The sequence below is a fragment of the Lepus europaeus genome, chromosome 11, assembly GCF_033115175.1.
Source record: "Lepus europaeus isolate LE1 chromosome 11, mLepTim1.pri, whole genome shotgun sequence".
Taxonomy (NCBI): Eukaryota; Metazoa; Chordata; class Mammalia; order Lagomorpha; family Leporidae; genus Lepus; species Lepus europaeus.
In genome coordinates this window covers 23,061,284-23,077,934 of record NC_084837.1, presented here as the reverse complement: position 1 = coordinate 23,077,934, position 16,651 = coordinate 23,061,284, and the positions used below count along the sequence as shown (strand labels likewise).

The 16,651-nt window shown below is 41.7% G+C and overlaps 1 protein-coding gene across 8 annotated transcripts in view; it reads right to left on the bottom strand.

Annotated features, from left to right (window-relative positions):
* Nucleotides 1–16,651, bottom strand: part of DDHD1 (DDHD domain containing 1) — an 85,786-nt gene that overhangs the window by 15,691 nt on the left and 53,444 nt on the right. For all 8 annotated transcript variants that reach the window (XM_062205118.1, XM_062205110.1, XM_062205112.1 and 5 more), the window contains 4 exons: nt 13,939–14,045; nt 8,663–8,769; nt 4,437–4,699; nt 1,568–1,643 (listed from right to left, as the gene is read on the bottom strand). In XM_062205118.1, coding sequence (XP_062061102.1) covers nt 1,568–1,643; nt 4,437–4,699; nt 8,663–8,769; nt 13,939–14,045 — 553 coding nt within the window. The remainder of the gene's footprint in view (nt 1–1,567; nt 1,644–4,436; nt 4,700–8,662; nt 8,770–13,938; nt 14,046–16,651) is intronic.

Here is a 16,651-nt window from a genome sequence, read left to right as displayed (position 1 = left end):
AATCTGGGTCTCCCACATGGGTGGCAGCCACCCAGGAAGGTGAGCTGTCAGCGGCTGCCTCTCAGGGTGTGCACGAGCTGGAACTGGGAGCACAGCGTGCACATGAGTTCAGCCACTTCAGTACCAGACGTGGGCATCTTAACGGCTAGGCTAACGCCCACCACTAACACCTGCGGTCTGACAGTAAATCCATCTTCTGGTCAACAAGCACGAAGACTTTCATTCCCTTTAGAACCTTGGATTCCTAGGTATTAAACCCTGCATTTCCAAGCTTTAATTTAACAGTTCTGTCAGGTATTCCTTTCTAAATTTCAGATGTTTAATTTTTTTCTGACCAATTAAATGACAATTAACCCACCCATTAGATTATATGACTATGCATCAGAAGGCTACCTACTCATATTGTGTAAGTTCTAGTAATGAGATACTGAATTTCAAGACCCTTAATATACTTAGTGTTTAACACTCAAGTCTCCAGTAACAAATCCATAACAGAAAATAAAACTTTATTTTTCTACCATATCAATACTATAAATTTAGCATCGATGATACATAACAATGATGGTAGAGAGGATGCCAAGAACTATACCCAATTCGGCATCTTAAAATCTGTGGTAAATTCTTGTGATGAAACAAACACATTTCAAGAAGGTGTAACAAAGCAGACTAGACAGGAGCGTGCACTCAACAGGAAGTGAGCGCAGGGAACCTGCGGCATCCCCCACTTCCTGCTGAGAAGTCCCCTGAGGCTCAGCCCGGCTGCTGACCCGCTCTGCCCTCCTATGGTTTCCTGAACTCCAGCTCTGCCTCCAGCTGCTCCAGCTGGCACTCAAACCCCCTGACAGGCTTCCCATCGCCCACTTCCAATTATTCCTGCTCTCCCACAGCCCCCTGCCCCAAGTCCTGCGTATTTCAGCCGAATGGCTTTGCTCATCCTGCTCAGGACTAGCCCTGTCCACCTCCTGGGCTCTGTCACACACTTTCCATGGATTCAAATGGCAGCTCTCCAGCCCTGAGATCATCACTGATATTCTTCCACTTCTTTTTTCTCAGCACTGACAAAACACTTGATCACTAGGGTTGGTTAACTCCCAGCACTAAATATCTGCTAGATCTGTCTCTGTTTTTCTTCCTTGGTGCTTTGGGAGGTCCCATGAAGTTAATGTCCCTTCAGACCTGTGTTTATGCTGCCCTTTGACATGGAAAAGGATTTCTCCTTTCTGTCACTCAATGGCATCTAACTGACTAAGACCAGGTAGGAATGTCCTTCCTTTGTAAACCTTTACAGACAAAATTACAGTCTCCCTCTTCTGTGAAGACGCCACTCTGCATGCTGTTAGTGGCATCACAGTCTGTGCAATAATATCCCCAGGGCTGGGGAACTGTCCTGTCCATTTTTTTTACCCCTTGAAAAACCTAGAAACCAGCCATGCCTAACACACAATATATATAATCAATATTCATTTGAAAGAACAATAATTCAACTTTCATTGAATTCTAAAGACATGCTTCAAATGATATTTAAAAAAACAGATAAATAACAGAAAACTGATCCCTCCTTCCTTACCTTAAATCTTAAGGCAGGTGTTTGTGATACAGATGATGCCTTCAGTCCATGTAGCCGTTCTTCTATTTCCCTCAGCCTAGGAAGTGGTAGATTACATACACACAATCTTTATACGTTTATATACACACACCTTTGTAGTTTGTATATGCACATTTATAGTTCCACAAATTAGACATTTACTAAAGTATAAAAAAAGCACATGATGGCCCATTATGAATCCCTCACTTACTCCCTATTGGCAGTATTAATCAAATGTACCTGCCATTCCACAGGATGTTTGTAAAAACTTATAAAGCAATTTTAAAAATCATCTGCACCCCTCACAAGTTCTGATGTTAACAGCTTTTACTAAAAAAAAAAAAAAAAATCATTTATTTGAGAAGCAAAGAGAGCTCCCATCCACTGGTTTAACTCTGAAAGCTGTGAGCTGGGAACTTGAGATCTCCTACATGGATGGGGAAAATTCCTTGCAGCAGGAATCAAATCACTTGAGCCATCACCACTGCCTCACAGGGTCTGTGTTAGCAGGAAGCTGGAGTCAGGAGCGGGAGACAGGAGTGGATCTCAGGCACTGGGAGGTGGAGCACAGGCTTATTAACTAAATGCCTACTTCTCTGTAAATAGCTTCATTAAAAGAAAAAATACCTTAGTAAAACGTGAAGCATATACCTTAAACATATATACAAACACAACAAATGCTTAATATAGTCTTGTCTGCTTTCTTTTCTTCTGAAAAATGTTTTTCTGTTTTCCATATTTAATAATGAATCATTGGGGCAGGCGCTGTGGTGTAGCAGGTGAAGCCGCTGCCTGCAGTGCCGTGCCAGTTCGAGTCCCGGCTGCACCACTTCTGATCCTGCTCTCTGTGTGGCCTGGGAAAACAATACAGGATGGCCCAAGTCCTTGGGCCACTGCACCCCCATAGGAGACCTGGAGGAGGCTCCTAGCTCCTGGCTTTGGATCAGCACAGCTCTGGCTGTTGTGGCCTACTGGGGAGTGAACCAGCGGATGGAAGACCTTTCTCTCTGCCTCTCCTTCCCCCTCTGTGTAATTCTGACTTTCAAATAAATAAATAAATTTATTAAAAATGAGTCATTTTATTGTTTCCTGATCAATTTTGACTTTTATAACAACTGTGTAACCATCCATCATACAAGGAACCAGTTTAACCCTTCTCTGTTGATGGACATTTGGGTTATTTCATATATTTCTCCTTACCATGTTCCATGTCTACTTACATCTAATAAACAATAGAAATAATTTTTTTAATGCTACCATTCATTTTCCAAGAGTGTTTCTAAAAAAAAGTTTTATGGGGACATAGTGGGTAAAGCTGTTGCTTGCTGCACCAGCATTCCATATGGGTGCCGGCTTGAATCCTGGCTGCTCCTCTTCCGATCTAGCTGTCTGCCATAGCCTGGGAAAGCAGTGGAAGATGGCCCAAGTGCTTGGGCCCCTGCACCCACGTGGGAGATCCAGATGAAGCTCCTGTTCCTGGCTTCAGATTGGCCCAACTTTGGCCATTACAGCCATTTGGGGAGTCAACGAGCAGATGGAAGATCTCTCTCTCCCTTGTTCTCTGCCCCCCATCCCTGTAAATCTGCCTATCAAATAAATAAATAGATATATAAATATTAAAGAGCTGCTCTTAAAAACAAAGTTTTACTGGACTTACAGGTGCTGCTCTACAGCTTACCAAACATGACATTTTCCTTCAAAGCTGTCAATTATCTTGATACTATATTTATTTATCTAGCCTATGGTACTTAAGATTGTAAATGAAGTCCCTATATAACTTCTACAAGACTAAAACAAAACCAAGGCTTCCTAATATTTAGTCAATTACTTTGGCTGTTTTTATATAACACAGTTATACTATCAAAAATAATGATTTTTTTTCAGTGTTCTATCAGAACTGAGCAGATTAACTTATGTCATTAAAGGACAAAGATAGGGCATGTTACAACTACAGATGAAGATGGGAATGTAGCAAAGAATTAAAATTTGGATTAGGAGGGTAAAAAATTATCAAATAACTATAAAAACTATTATTAAAATCTATGTTTATATTTGTAAATATACATATTTAAAATATGTTAAAACTATGTGTTAAGAAAAAAAAGTTTTAAAATTATTTTCAGAAGAATAAAAGTAATAAAGAAGAGAACCACATCTAAAGATCAGTAAAGTAAAAACGATTACAAACTGGCAAGCATTTTCATAAGGATTCTATGTAGTGACTCAGTTTGGAATACGAGTTAGATTTCATTCCTAACAAATTGTGAAGAAAAGGTAAAGGAAAAAAAAGGAGGATAACAAAGCTATTTATTTTATGTTTTGGGAAAACTCACATAATTAGCATGAAAATTAAGTCTCTAGCTTAATTGGGCATGTTATTTACTAATCTTCCTATCGTAAACAATGTGCTTTTTTTGGGGCCGGCACCGTGGCTCACTTGGTTAATCCTCTGCCTGTGGCGCCAGTATCCCATATGGGCGCTGGGTTCTAGTCCCGGTTGCTCCTCTTCCAGTCCAGCTCTGTGCTGTGGCCCGGGAGGGCAGTGGAAGATGGCCCAAGTGCTTGGGCCCCTGCACCCGCATGGGAGACCAGGAAGAAGCACCTGGCTCCTGATCGGCGCAGCTCCGGCCATAGCGGCCATTTGGGAAGTGAACCAATGGATGGAAGACCTTTCTGTCTGTCTCTCCCTCTCACTGTCTATAACTTTACCTGTCAAATAAAAACAAAAAAACAAAAAAACAAAAAAACAATGTGCTTTTTAGCATGAAAAGCTTTAAGGTTTTCATCTCCTAACATTTCCAGTAATTCAATTACAAACACTGAACTCTCGGAAAAGGTCAGGATATTTTACCGTCGTTTTGTTATATACAGTTCATCAAGAAGATTTCTCTCTTCATAGCTCATCCATCGCTCATCAGGCAGCTCTTCTTCCTTCTGTAGCAACTGTTCATAAAGCCGAACTGGATTCCAGCCAGTCATTATATCGTAAGTGATTACACAGCCCAAGGAATGTGACACTATGGAGACTTTACCCCCTTTTTCTTCAAAGTCTGGATTCCGAGAACAGAAAAGGGAATATAATCGATTCAGCTCTTGCTGAAGGCCTTTAACTAGCTGTTTGAAATGAGAAAATATTATCATATTAGAGTTATCCTGAGTGTTGTAACTTTATTTCTATACTCAGATATATTATGAAAGAAAAATGTTTATTATTTATCAAATATACCTACTTTATACCAAGATAAACTGAGATGTTTTAAAACCTTGTGCAAATGAAGTAAGGTATATATATGTATATACATATATATATATTCTAGTTCATATCATCACTAAAAAATATAGGTTGGTATACCCACATGGATATTTCATATCCTTAAACCATGTAAATGAGCTAGCAATTTCACAGATTAAAATATTTATATTCAGATTCCAGTAAGATTTCCAAAGATCCCTGGAAATCTCTTCATTATAACTTACTCATATACAATTCTAAATATTTGTACACAATGGCTTTCAGTCATATTAAATTTTAGAAAAATATTATGAGTTCATGATAATATATGTACTGTTATATATTATTATGCATTTAGATAGAGTAATGTAATGAAATTGCATAATGGAAGAAAAAGCCAATATTGATCTGACATTTCAAAATTGCCATTAAGTTAGTGACAAAGGTATGAAAAAGTTGATTTCCATGGCTGTAAAGCAGGGATTCTTTTAAGTTCAGAGGTTGATAATGTGACTGGTATTAGTAACTTTTCTCTGTAAAACTGCCTTCTTTAACATCAAGCCTTGAGAAATACTTCTAAAATATGCCACAAAGTTCTCCTGTTGTCCAAGTCCATAGTGGGCCTTCAGTTTTTAAGGCAATCCTGTCTCTTTTCCTACTTTGCTTACTCTATTTATAAATTTCCTGCTTGATACTCCATTTCTCATTTTGGTACTTCTATTTTTTTCTTTTTACAGATGTATTTTATTTATTTGAAAGGCAGAGTAAAAGAGAGACAGAGAGATAGGATGTTCCATCCAATGATTCAGTCCTCAGATGACTACAGTGGCTGGGGCTGGGTCAGGAGCTTCCTCCTGGTCTCCCACATGGGTGGCAGGAGCTCACAGACTTGGGCCATCCTCCGCTGCTTTCCCAGGTGCATTAGCAGGGAGCTGGATTGGAAGAGAAACAGCCGGGACTCAAACCAGCACCCTCATGGGATGCCGGTGTCACAGGAGGTGGCTTACCCTGATGCACCATGACACTGGCCCCTCAGTTTGGTACTTCTTAACATGCCAGAGCTACTCTGCCAGGCAAGTATTGCCTTCTCTGTTGCTTCCACTTTCAATTTTGCTAACTTGACAACAACTAGCCTCCATTAACTTGTATTGAGCATTCTTTGCCTGCTGACAACCTGAAAGCAGTTTGAGCACTTGGTGACTGGGCTGGGTTAGTCAGAACACAGACGGTGGGGTGATGCTCACTCTGTGGACACCTCAGGGCTCTATGCAGTAACACTGGGGTCTAGTTCAAGTCCACAGCGGAGGAAAGAGTCATCTGGGAAAAGAGGAGGGTAAGACGAGCTGTGGCGTGAGGAAGGACGAGAAGCCCCCTCTCCTTCAGGGAGGGAAGTCAAGGTTGCACTTCACCTGTTCAAGTATTTCCCTCAGCAAATGAAAAAAAAAAAAAAAAAAATCCAATGCTCTAGGGTGAGGCTTCTCCTATTTAGAGCACACACACCAGAACCCCCTTCGGGGCTCATGAACCAGACTGCTCGGCCCCAGAACTTGGGCGATGGGGCCCGGGATCCGCATTTCTTTAAGTTCCCAGGAGAGGAGGATGCTGCTGGCCCACAGAGGATACTTTGGTAACTACTGTTTAGCGGCAAATGCACATCAATGCACATTTTAGAAATGTGAGCTCACACTGATAACCCAGCACCCCCTGCCTTCCTCGGGTTCTTTTTTCCCTGTATTTCTGACAAGCACTCAAAGTGATAGCTCAGTAATGTTTGGGAAACACCGCTAAAGATCACTGATGAATCTCAGTCACACGTGTGACTTCTGTAAAATCATCTAGGTCAAACGACGAACCGAAAGCGCTGGCTGTTCTCTTCCCGTCTCCTTTAACCAGCCATCGGTCCTCTGCCTACTGCATACTTGTTTCACTCAGTTCCATTCTGAGAATAATGATCTCTGCAGATCCGAGAGCAAAGCAGAAAGTGATGCTTTCCTCAGTCATTGTCAGTTAATGGTCGGAGCCCTGATCTGAAACTCTGCTCTTGGTAGTTTGTCTTGCTATTCATCACTATCAAAAAAGCCCTTCCTATTACTCTTGGGGACATGGCTCAGCACAAGTTAGCCTAGAACATATCAGGATATCCTCTCAGAGGTATGGGTGTAGGTATGAGAGTACATCCAACAGTTCGTGGACAAAGGGATTATAAGTATGAGCCCCTCTCTTTCTCTGCACATGGATCTGCTGCCAGCCATCCTCGTCCCAGTTTTCTCCCTCCCTGGCTTACTGGCAGTATTGTGGTTGCATTTTCTAGCCTTTAGGGCATATCTACAATGCCCACTGTACAGTGTACAGAACTGGGAAGTATTCCACTTCACCAAGCAGGCCGACCTTGCTGGTTAGAATCAGCTTCTCCTCATGGCTGCTCTTAGAAGGCAAGGAAAGAAGGCACTGAGGCTGGTGCTCACCTCCAGCACAGGTGGCTACTTCATGCCTCCCCAGATTCTGTGACCGGCGTGACCCGGTAGCTATTTCCTCCATGTGGATGTGCCAGGGCCTGGCTTCTGCTCCCTTCATATTCCTGATCTCAGGCTGTCCTCCGCTTAGAGCCTAACACAAACCCACGCAGGTGCACCGTTCCTCTATATCCAGTGCTACTTCACTTTTCTGTCCACTCAGTTTATAGAACCGGGGTGTAGGACAGAACCAGTTTTTCCCTTTTTCCCTTCTTCCAGTCAAAGGCTATAATCGAAAAGAAAAAATAACAAATGCTGGCGAGGATGCAGAGAAAGGGGAACCCCTACCCATTACTGGTGAGAATGCCAGTTACTCAGCCGTCCTGGACAACAGCACGGCAGTCCCTCAGAAAGCTAAGACTAGAACTGGCTGATGTTCCTGTTACTGCACTACTGGGTGAATACCCACATAAAATAAAACCAGCTTATCAAAGCGATTCCTGCACACCCTGTACTACTTACAATAGTCAAAGTATGGAACAACTGAGGTGTCCACTGACTGATGGATGAATGAATAAAATGTAATAACTATATGCGGTGGAATACTATTCAGTTGTTAAAAAGAAGAAATCCTAAGAGTAAGCTCTACAATATGGTAGGGTGATAACAATGACTAACAATATATTACATATTTTAAAAAGAGCTAGAAGTTGTGGTGCAGCAGGTTAAACTATTGCCTTGTAATGCCAGCATTCCAACATGAGCAATAGCTCAAGTCTTGGCTGCTCCTCTTCTAATCTAGCTCATTGCAAGTGCTCCTGGGAAAGCAGTGGATGAAGGCTCAACCACTTGGGCCCCTGCACCCACATGGGAGACCTTGATGCAATCCTGAGCTCCTGGCTTTGGCCTTACCCAGCTCTGGCCGTTGCGACCATTTGGGAAGTGAAACAACAGTGGAAGATAATAGTCTGTCTCTCTCCTCTGTAACTCCACATTTCAAATAATAAATAAATAAATTTAAAACAGTAACAAAAACAGATAGAAGAAAGGAGTCTTAAAGTTCCTAACACAAAGAAGCAATCGTGTTTAAGGAAGTAGAAATGCTAGATACCCTGATTTGACCATTATACAATGATTGCATATATATATATATATATAATTATTACACTGTATCCCATGTCTGCATCAATCAATTGAAATAAACACTACCAGTTACTGCCTTTGTCACATCTAAGTCATTTTATTAGCTTATACAAATGAAAGTGTATCAAAGGTGCTCGATAGTATTTGACAAATTAACTTTACAAGTTAAAATTTTATCAAAAGTCCTAATGCTTAGTTTGAAAATGATCAGCTCCACTATTAAGGACACGAGGTCATCATGGCACTTACTTCATCTCTATAAAGCGGGCTGGTGTAATACATTATGTCCATGGCGCTGCTGTTCAGCATGTCCCTCAACCCTCGTACTTTGTCAGGGGTAATGGAATCAACAGTGTCTACAAAAAGAACACAATTAAACTTACAGAATATCCTAAATTACAAAAAATTACACCACATAAAATAAGCCAAAACTTTTGGCTGTAGCAGACCTTTCCTTCCTGCAAAATACTGTAAGAAAAATTAGTAAAAAAAAAATACAACATAGAACGAAGGCCATTATCAATAAAACCTGGCTTTGGCAGCATTCAGGGGTCCCTGACCAAGAACACGCCATGTATTCTGGAGTAAGGGTCAAAATCCCAACTTTCTGTCTTCCTTTTCTGTTTTCTTTTCATCTTTTTTCTTTTGAGCTGTGCACACTGGGCCTTGCGATATCCACGTGGATGCCTGGAGTCACTGGTGCACATGGTGAGTTTTCTTAGTGTATCATAGGAGCGTTACTGCAGTGTCACAGGGCAGGCACCCATACACTTAACGTTACAAAGTGATGTCAACTCCTCTTCCAAAGCGTATTAATTTATATTCCCATCAGTAGTTAATGTGAATCCTCATTGCTGCCCATCACCAACATATGGTTTTATTACTTTCTTAAATTTCTGCCTGACAGTTAAGCATGATATTTCACTGTGGTTTTTATTTGCACGTCTTGTAACACACATCTCTTGTGTGTGTGCTTTCCCATTAAAGTTTCCTGCTCTTCATTCTGGATGTCAAACCTGTGGTATACCTGTTGCTGTTCCAACATCTTTTCCCAGTTTGTACTTCTTTCATTCTTGATGGTCTACAGTTGACTGACAAAGAGAAGCCCTTCACTTTAATCAAATCATTCCTGTTACTTTATAGCTTTATTTTATTTTTTTTTTGACAGGCAGAGTTAGACAGTGAGAGAGACAGAGAGAAAGGTCTTCCTTCTGTTGGTTCACCCCTCAAATGGCCACTACGGCTGGCGCGCTGCGCCGATCTGAAGCCAGGAGCTTCCTCCTGGTCTCCCATGCGGGTGCAGGGCCCAAGCACTTGGGCCATCCTCCACTGCCTTCCCGGGCCACAGCAGAGAGCTGGCCTGGAAAAGGAGCAACCGGGACAGAACCGGCGCTCCAACCGGGACTAGAACCTGGAGTACTGGCGCTGCAGGCGGAGGATTAGCCTAGTTTGCCGCGGCGCCGGCAGCTGTTATTTTTATTTATTATTATTATTTTTAAATTTTTGACAGGCAGAGTGGACAGTGAGAGAGAGAGACAGAAAGGTCTTCCTTTTGCCGTTGGTTCACCCTCCAATGGCCGCCGCAGTAGCGCGCTGCGGCCGGCGCACCGCGCTGATCCGATGGCAGGAGCCAGGGGCTTCTCCTGGTCTCCCATGGGGTGCAGGGCCCAAGTACCTGGGCCGTCCTCCACTGCCTTCCCGGGCCACAGCAGAGAGCTGGCCTGGAAGAGGGGCAACCGGACAGGATCGGTGCCCCGACCGGGACTAGAACCCGGTGTGCCGGCGCCGCAAGGCGGAGGATTAGCCTAGTGAGCTGCGGCGCCGGCCTGTTATTTTTTTTAAAAAAAGATTTATTTATTTATTTGAAAATAAGAGTTACAAGGAGAGAGAGGGAGAGACAGAGAGAGATCTTCCATTTTCTGGTGGCTGCAGCTGCCAGGGTTGGGCTAGGCTGAAGCCAGGAGCCAAGAGCTTCAGCTAGATCTCCCATGTGGGTGAATGGCAGGGACCCAAACAGTCGGGCCATCTTGGACTGCTTTTCCCAGGTCATTAGTAGGGAGCTGGATTGGATGTGGAGCAGCTGAGACAGGAACAGGTGCCCATATGGGATGCAGGTGTCGAGGGCAGCAGCTTACCCGCTATGCCACATCAACCCATATAGTTGTATTTTTGTGTTAAGAATTCTTTGCCTGTAATGAGGTCATAAAAATACTCAGGTATTTTTTTCCTAAAATTGTTTTTGGACTTGACTTTCATTTAGTATGTCTTTGATAGATGTAGAAGCAGGTATCATTTTTTACCAAGCACTATTTACAGAATAGGCCATCCTGTCACCAATGAGAAGTCACACCAGGCTGTGACATATATCAGGTTTCCAAATTAAGCACAAATTTGTTTAGGGTCTCTAATGTGGTATACAGTTCCATTTGTTCATCCTTGTGTCAACACTAAACTGCCTTAATTGCAATAGTTAAATAATAGGTGTGGCTATATGGAAGAACATGTCTCCCCACCCTTGAATACTTGCTCTGTGTCTTGGCTACTTTGGGTGATTATTTTCTATAACTGAGAATCAACTTGTCAAGTTTCATTAAAGATCTATTGAGATTTTGATTGGAGTGCCATGGAATTTATAAATCAATTTGAAAGCATCAATATCCAAAATATTAAATCATTCAATCTATGAAAACTATATTTGGTTTAAGTTAAATTTATTATCTTTTAGTAGTTTTAATCTAAATATAAAAAATCATTTATTAGATTTATTTCTTGGAATCTTATAGTTTTGATGCCGATTCTGTTACCTGTTAGTATACAGAAATGATATATATATATATTTTTTGACAGGCAGAGTGGATAGTGAGAGAGAGAGAGAGACAGAGAGAAAGGTCTTCCTTTTTGCTGTTGGTTCACCCTCCAATGGCTGCTGCGGCTAGCGCATCTCGCTGATCCGAAGCCAGGAGCCAGGTGCTTCTCCTGGTCTCCCATGCGGGTGGAGGGCCCAGGGACTTGGGCCATCCTCCACTGCCTTCCCGGGCCATAGCAGAGAGCTGGCCTGGAAGAGGGGCAACTGGGATAGAATCCGGCGCCCCGACTGGGGCTAGAACCTGGTGTGCCGGCACCGCAAGGCAGAGGATTAGCCTGTTAAGCCACGGCGCTGGCCAGAAATGCTATTATTTTAATATACAAATCTTCTATTTCATAACCTTGATAAATTTTCTGTATATTCTTTGATATAAGTAAACAGTCATATGCCTTGCAAATCTAAACATGTTTTTGATTCCTTACAACTATTATTTCTTTTTCTTATTACACTACTAAGACTTCAAGTAGAATGTTTAAGTTCTAAGATTGGACAAGTTGGGGCTGGCGCTGTGGCACAGTGGTTAAGCTGATGCCTGTGACATTAGCATCCCCTACTGGAGTGCCAATTCAAGTCAACACTGCTCCCCTTCCAATCTAGCTCCCTGCTCAAGTGCCACCCATGTTGGAGGCCCGGATGGAGTTCGTGGCTCTTGGGTTCAGCCTAGCACAGCCCTGGCCATTGCAGTTATTTGGGGTGTGAACCAGCAGATGAAGATCTGAATCGCTCTCTCTCTCTGTCACTCTGCCTTTGGAATACATTTAAAACATAAAATCTTACGAGGGGATATCTTTAATTCGTTCCTGATTTAAAGGAAGTATTTTCAGGTTCTTACTATCAATGAGCACTACTGCTATTTGCCATAGGCAGACATCCTTTCGTTAAAGTTTAAACACAGCAGTGCTGACCCCACCACGATCAGGACAGGGCACTGTTCCAGCACATCTGGCCCCTTCGAATGGAGCCCTCTTCTCCTCCCTGAAGACCTGGCAGCTACCAATCTGTTCTGTCTCTGTGGTTTTGCCTTTTCCAGAATGTCACATAAATGGAAACATAAGTTATGTAACCTCTCCAGACGGTCTTCTTTCACTCACTATAATGCCCCTGAAACTACCATAGTAGTAACAGAAATTACAAAGTCAGAGTTTTACTAAATGTTAATAATAATGTTGATATTCCTAGGCATCCTAAAATTTATTTGTATAAACAGGGACAGCCCAAAGGACAGTGCTGTTATTACATTAGAACTTTACGCATGCACTGTTGCTACTGAAATCTCTTGTCCTTAGCATCCTTGCGGACTCTTTACAACTTCTGACCCATTTAAGTTTGATAAACTGTAACTGACATTCCCCAGTGACCAGGAGACAGAATCACAGACCTGGAAGAATCTTTTGGGCATCATTCAGGGAGGCAGATTTGTACTATGGTGACAGCTCTGTCACCATTCAGACCTAGAGTCAGTCTGCCTCTCTTAAATTCACCGTCTACACAGTTTCAGTTTCCTTATCAGTAAAATGAAGAAAATGAAATAGGTATTTCAAGGAGTTTTGGGAAAATGTGGTGAGATTCTCTGTGTAAAGGGCATAGAGCAGAGTGTCAGGTATGTGGTTAAGGGCTCCACGCATGGCACTGGTTTTACAACTCTTATTTTCCAGGTTACACAAATAATCATCCTGAACATTGTACCTTATGGTTTTTTTTTTTTTTTTTTAAGATTTTATTTATTTGAAAGAGCTACAGAGAGAGAAAGGCCCAGGGAGGTGGGGGGGAGGGAGGGAGGGAGGGAGGGAGGGAGAGGGAGAGGGAGAGGGAGAGGGAGGGAGGGAGAGAGAGAGAGAGAGAGAGAAAGAGAGAAAGAGAGAGAGAGAGAGAGAGAGGTCTTTAATCTGCTGGTTCACTCCCCAGATGACCACAATGGCCAGAGCTGAGCTGATCCGAAGCTAGGAGCCAGGAACTTCTTCTGGGACTCCCATATGGGTACAGGGGCTCAAGCAGAGAGCTGGACCGGAAGTGGAGCAGGCAGGACTTGAACTAGTGCCCAAATGGGAGGCCGGCACTGCAGGCTGGGACTTTAACCCACCGTGCTACAATGCTGGCCCCTACCTTATGGTTTTAATATTCAGTGTATACAACTTTGTGCAAAGAAAGATACCTACTTTGGCTAATAGCTCTTTAAGGAAAGGAACTAAAATGATTTTGACAAGTATATTGCACAAATTCTATGCAAGATTCTAATTCACTAGCTCGGGAATGCATGGACAACAACAAAAGAAAATAAAAACTCTGAAATTTTATTTTCCAAATATAGGGGATGAAAGCTACTAAGGAGAAAACGGAAGCACTAGAAAATGACTTTAGAGTAAAAAGGTTTAGAAAACATTTTGTTCCTTCCACATACACCTCAACTCCCCTCCAGTAAGGACATGCAAGGAAATGGTGCCACCTGTGAAGTCTACATCGTGGTCTAAATGATATGTCAGTAACTGTTTTAACAATAAATGGATTTTATTTTCTTAAATAATCTAGAACAAAGAGTAAGTATACCTCACAACAACTAAATTGAAAACACTTTGTTCCCAGTAAGCACAAGTGTTTTTCTACATTTACTTCGGTTGTTTGCCAATGACTATGTATCATTCAATTATTAAACAAAATATACCTCCATCAAGAGTAAGTTTTGACCGCCACTCAACAGGCAGAAATTCCACATGTGTTGCATGATTGGAAAAATGCCTTTCTTCTATTTTTCTTGCAGCCTCTCTCATCCTATCAAAAAACCACAAAACAGAAAAAACAGAAAACAAAATAACAAAACTTTGAGTAACTTCACATATATATTTATATGCTCTAAAACATCTTTAATCACAATATTTCCATCTGTTCATAACTTTATCCAATTATATTTCAATTACTGCCACACTAAGTAAGTTTGCAATGCAAGGATACCTTCATCACAAATTTTTTTTTCTCGATTTGCTGCCTACAATAATTTCAAATATTCTAGGCTTTCATATTATATTCTAAATAATTATAAGTAATCAATTTTAGTACACAGAAAGTATCACTGTCATCACAAGCTCCAAACATTAGCAGTTATGGTCTATCTTACTTATTCTTCCACTCACTTTCCCTATGAGATTTTAAAACTATTTTTAAAACTAGGTACCACAAAACGATTTTTTCCCTCTTTTAGTGTCAATTACATGAATTTTCACACATGTATAGCTTTGTGGTTACCACTACACAGTCAAGATACAGAACAGTTTATTCCCAAATCCACCTCGTGCTTTCCCTTCAACAGTCTTCCCTCTTCTTTTATAGCAAATCGCAGATACCACATCATTTCAATTGCCAATAGTTTAGCTTAGACTTCTAAAAGATAAGGAAATATAACCTATTCAGTATCATCATGCCAAAAAATAATTCTTTTTTAAGATTTATTTGAAAGTCAGAGGGAGAGAGAGAGTGGGAGACTAAGAAGTGGTGAGAGAGAAAAGCCCTGCATCCAAAGGTTCACTCTCCAAGTGGCTGCAAGGGCCATGGCTGAGCCAGGCTGAAGCCAGGAGAAAGAAGCTTCAACCAGGTCTCCATCACAGGGGTCCAAGCACTTGGGCCACCTTCAACTGCCTTCCAGGCCATTAACAGGGAGCTGGATTGAAAGTAGAGCAGCCAGGACATAACTGGAGACCCTAGAGGATGCCAGTGTCACAGGAGGAGGCTTTACTGGCTACCCCACAATGCTGTCCTCCTAAATAATTCTTTAATTTATCAAATATGTGGTTTAGTAGTCATTTCCCCAGTTACAATAGCATTAGACATCTTCTTCACACTTCTTTGAGTACCAAATACAATCCATGCACTGTAATCTCTTGTGTCTTTTTAAGGTACAGGTTCCTTTCTTGTCTCTTTTTTCATTTGTAAATTTTTGCTGTTGTTGTTCTATAGTTTCCCAATCACTGCACCCTGCGGTGTTATTTAACATGCTTGCTCCCTAGTTCCTGAATTAGGTAGTGAGATAAAGGGGCTTTGAAGACACTCAAGTTGAGTTCTGGCAAGACTACAACTCCATAGGTACACAGCCGGATTTTCTTTGTGGTGATGCCAGCAGTAACTGATGATGACTGCTTACGTCCATTAATTTATCACGGCTACAAAAGTGATTTCTGAATGTTACCATTACTTATTTGTTTATAAGCTTGTATTTCTAGAAAGAGACTGTCTCTCATATTAGGTAATTGGCTGCCTTGGGGTATGACCAAACTGCTTCTGTAAGAATTGAGGATTGGTTAATCTAGAACAGAAAGTACAAACAGTTCTTCCCGTTTGTTAAAAAAGTTTTCAAAATGAGTTTTTATGTTTTATATATTTTGATGTTATTACTGACTCGCAGATTTAAACATACATAAAGTGTTTCACAATATACTCCAGTTATGCTTACTAACACTCAAACTGTCTCCCTTACTTGGTCTGTCAGTCTCTTCAAGCTGGCTTCAGAGAATGTGACATAACCTTACTAGTTCTGTTTTTCTTCAAAATGATTCAGTGGCTTTTAGTATGTTCACTGAATTGTGCAACTATCACCACTATTTAATCTCAGAGCACCACAGCCATTAATCACCACAGCCATTAGCACTCATTCCTCATACCCCAAGTCTGCTTTCTATCTTACATTTCATATAAAAAGTATCATATAATGTGTTGTCTTTTGTGTCTGGTCTTTCATTTAGCATGACATTTACTTCTAATTTATTTATATGAAAGGCAGAGTTAGAGAGAGACAGACAGACAGACAGACACAGAGATCTTCCATCTGCTTATTCATTCCCAATTGGCCACAATGGCCGGGGATGGGCCAGGTTGAAACCAGGAACCAGGAACTCCACCCAGGTCTCCCACGTGGGTGGCAAGGATCCCAAGCACTTAGGCCATCTTTTCCTTTCCCAGGTGCATGAACAGGGCACTGGATCCAGAGTGGAACAGCTGGAACTCTGATATGGAATGTGGGCACTGCAGACAGTGGCTTATCCCATGCACTCCAATAACGGCTCAGCAAGCTTTCAAGGTTTACCCATATTGCACTATGAATCAGTACTTCATTGTTTATCATTGAATAATATTACGCTGTATGTACATACCACTTGTTTGTCCTTTCATCAGCTGATGAACATTTGGGTTGTTTCATCTTTAGGTTATTCTGAATAATGCAGAGAACACTGGTGTGTGGACGTATTTTCGGTTCTCTTGAGAATACACCTAGGAGTGGGAGTGCTGGCTCACTTGCCACCTCGGTTTTTCTGAGGAACTGCCAAACTGTTTTCCAAAGCAGCTGCCCATGTTACACTCCTGCAGCAACACCCCAGGGTATTTTCCAC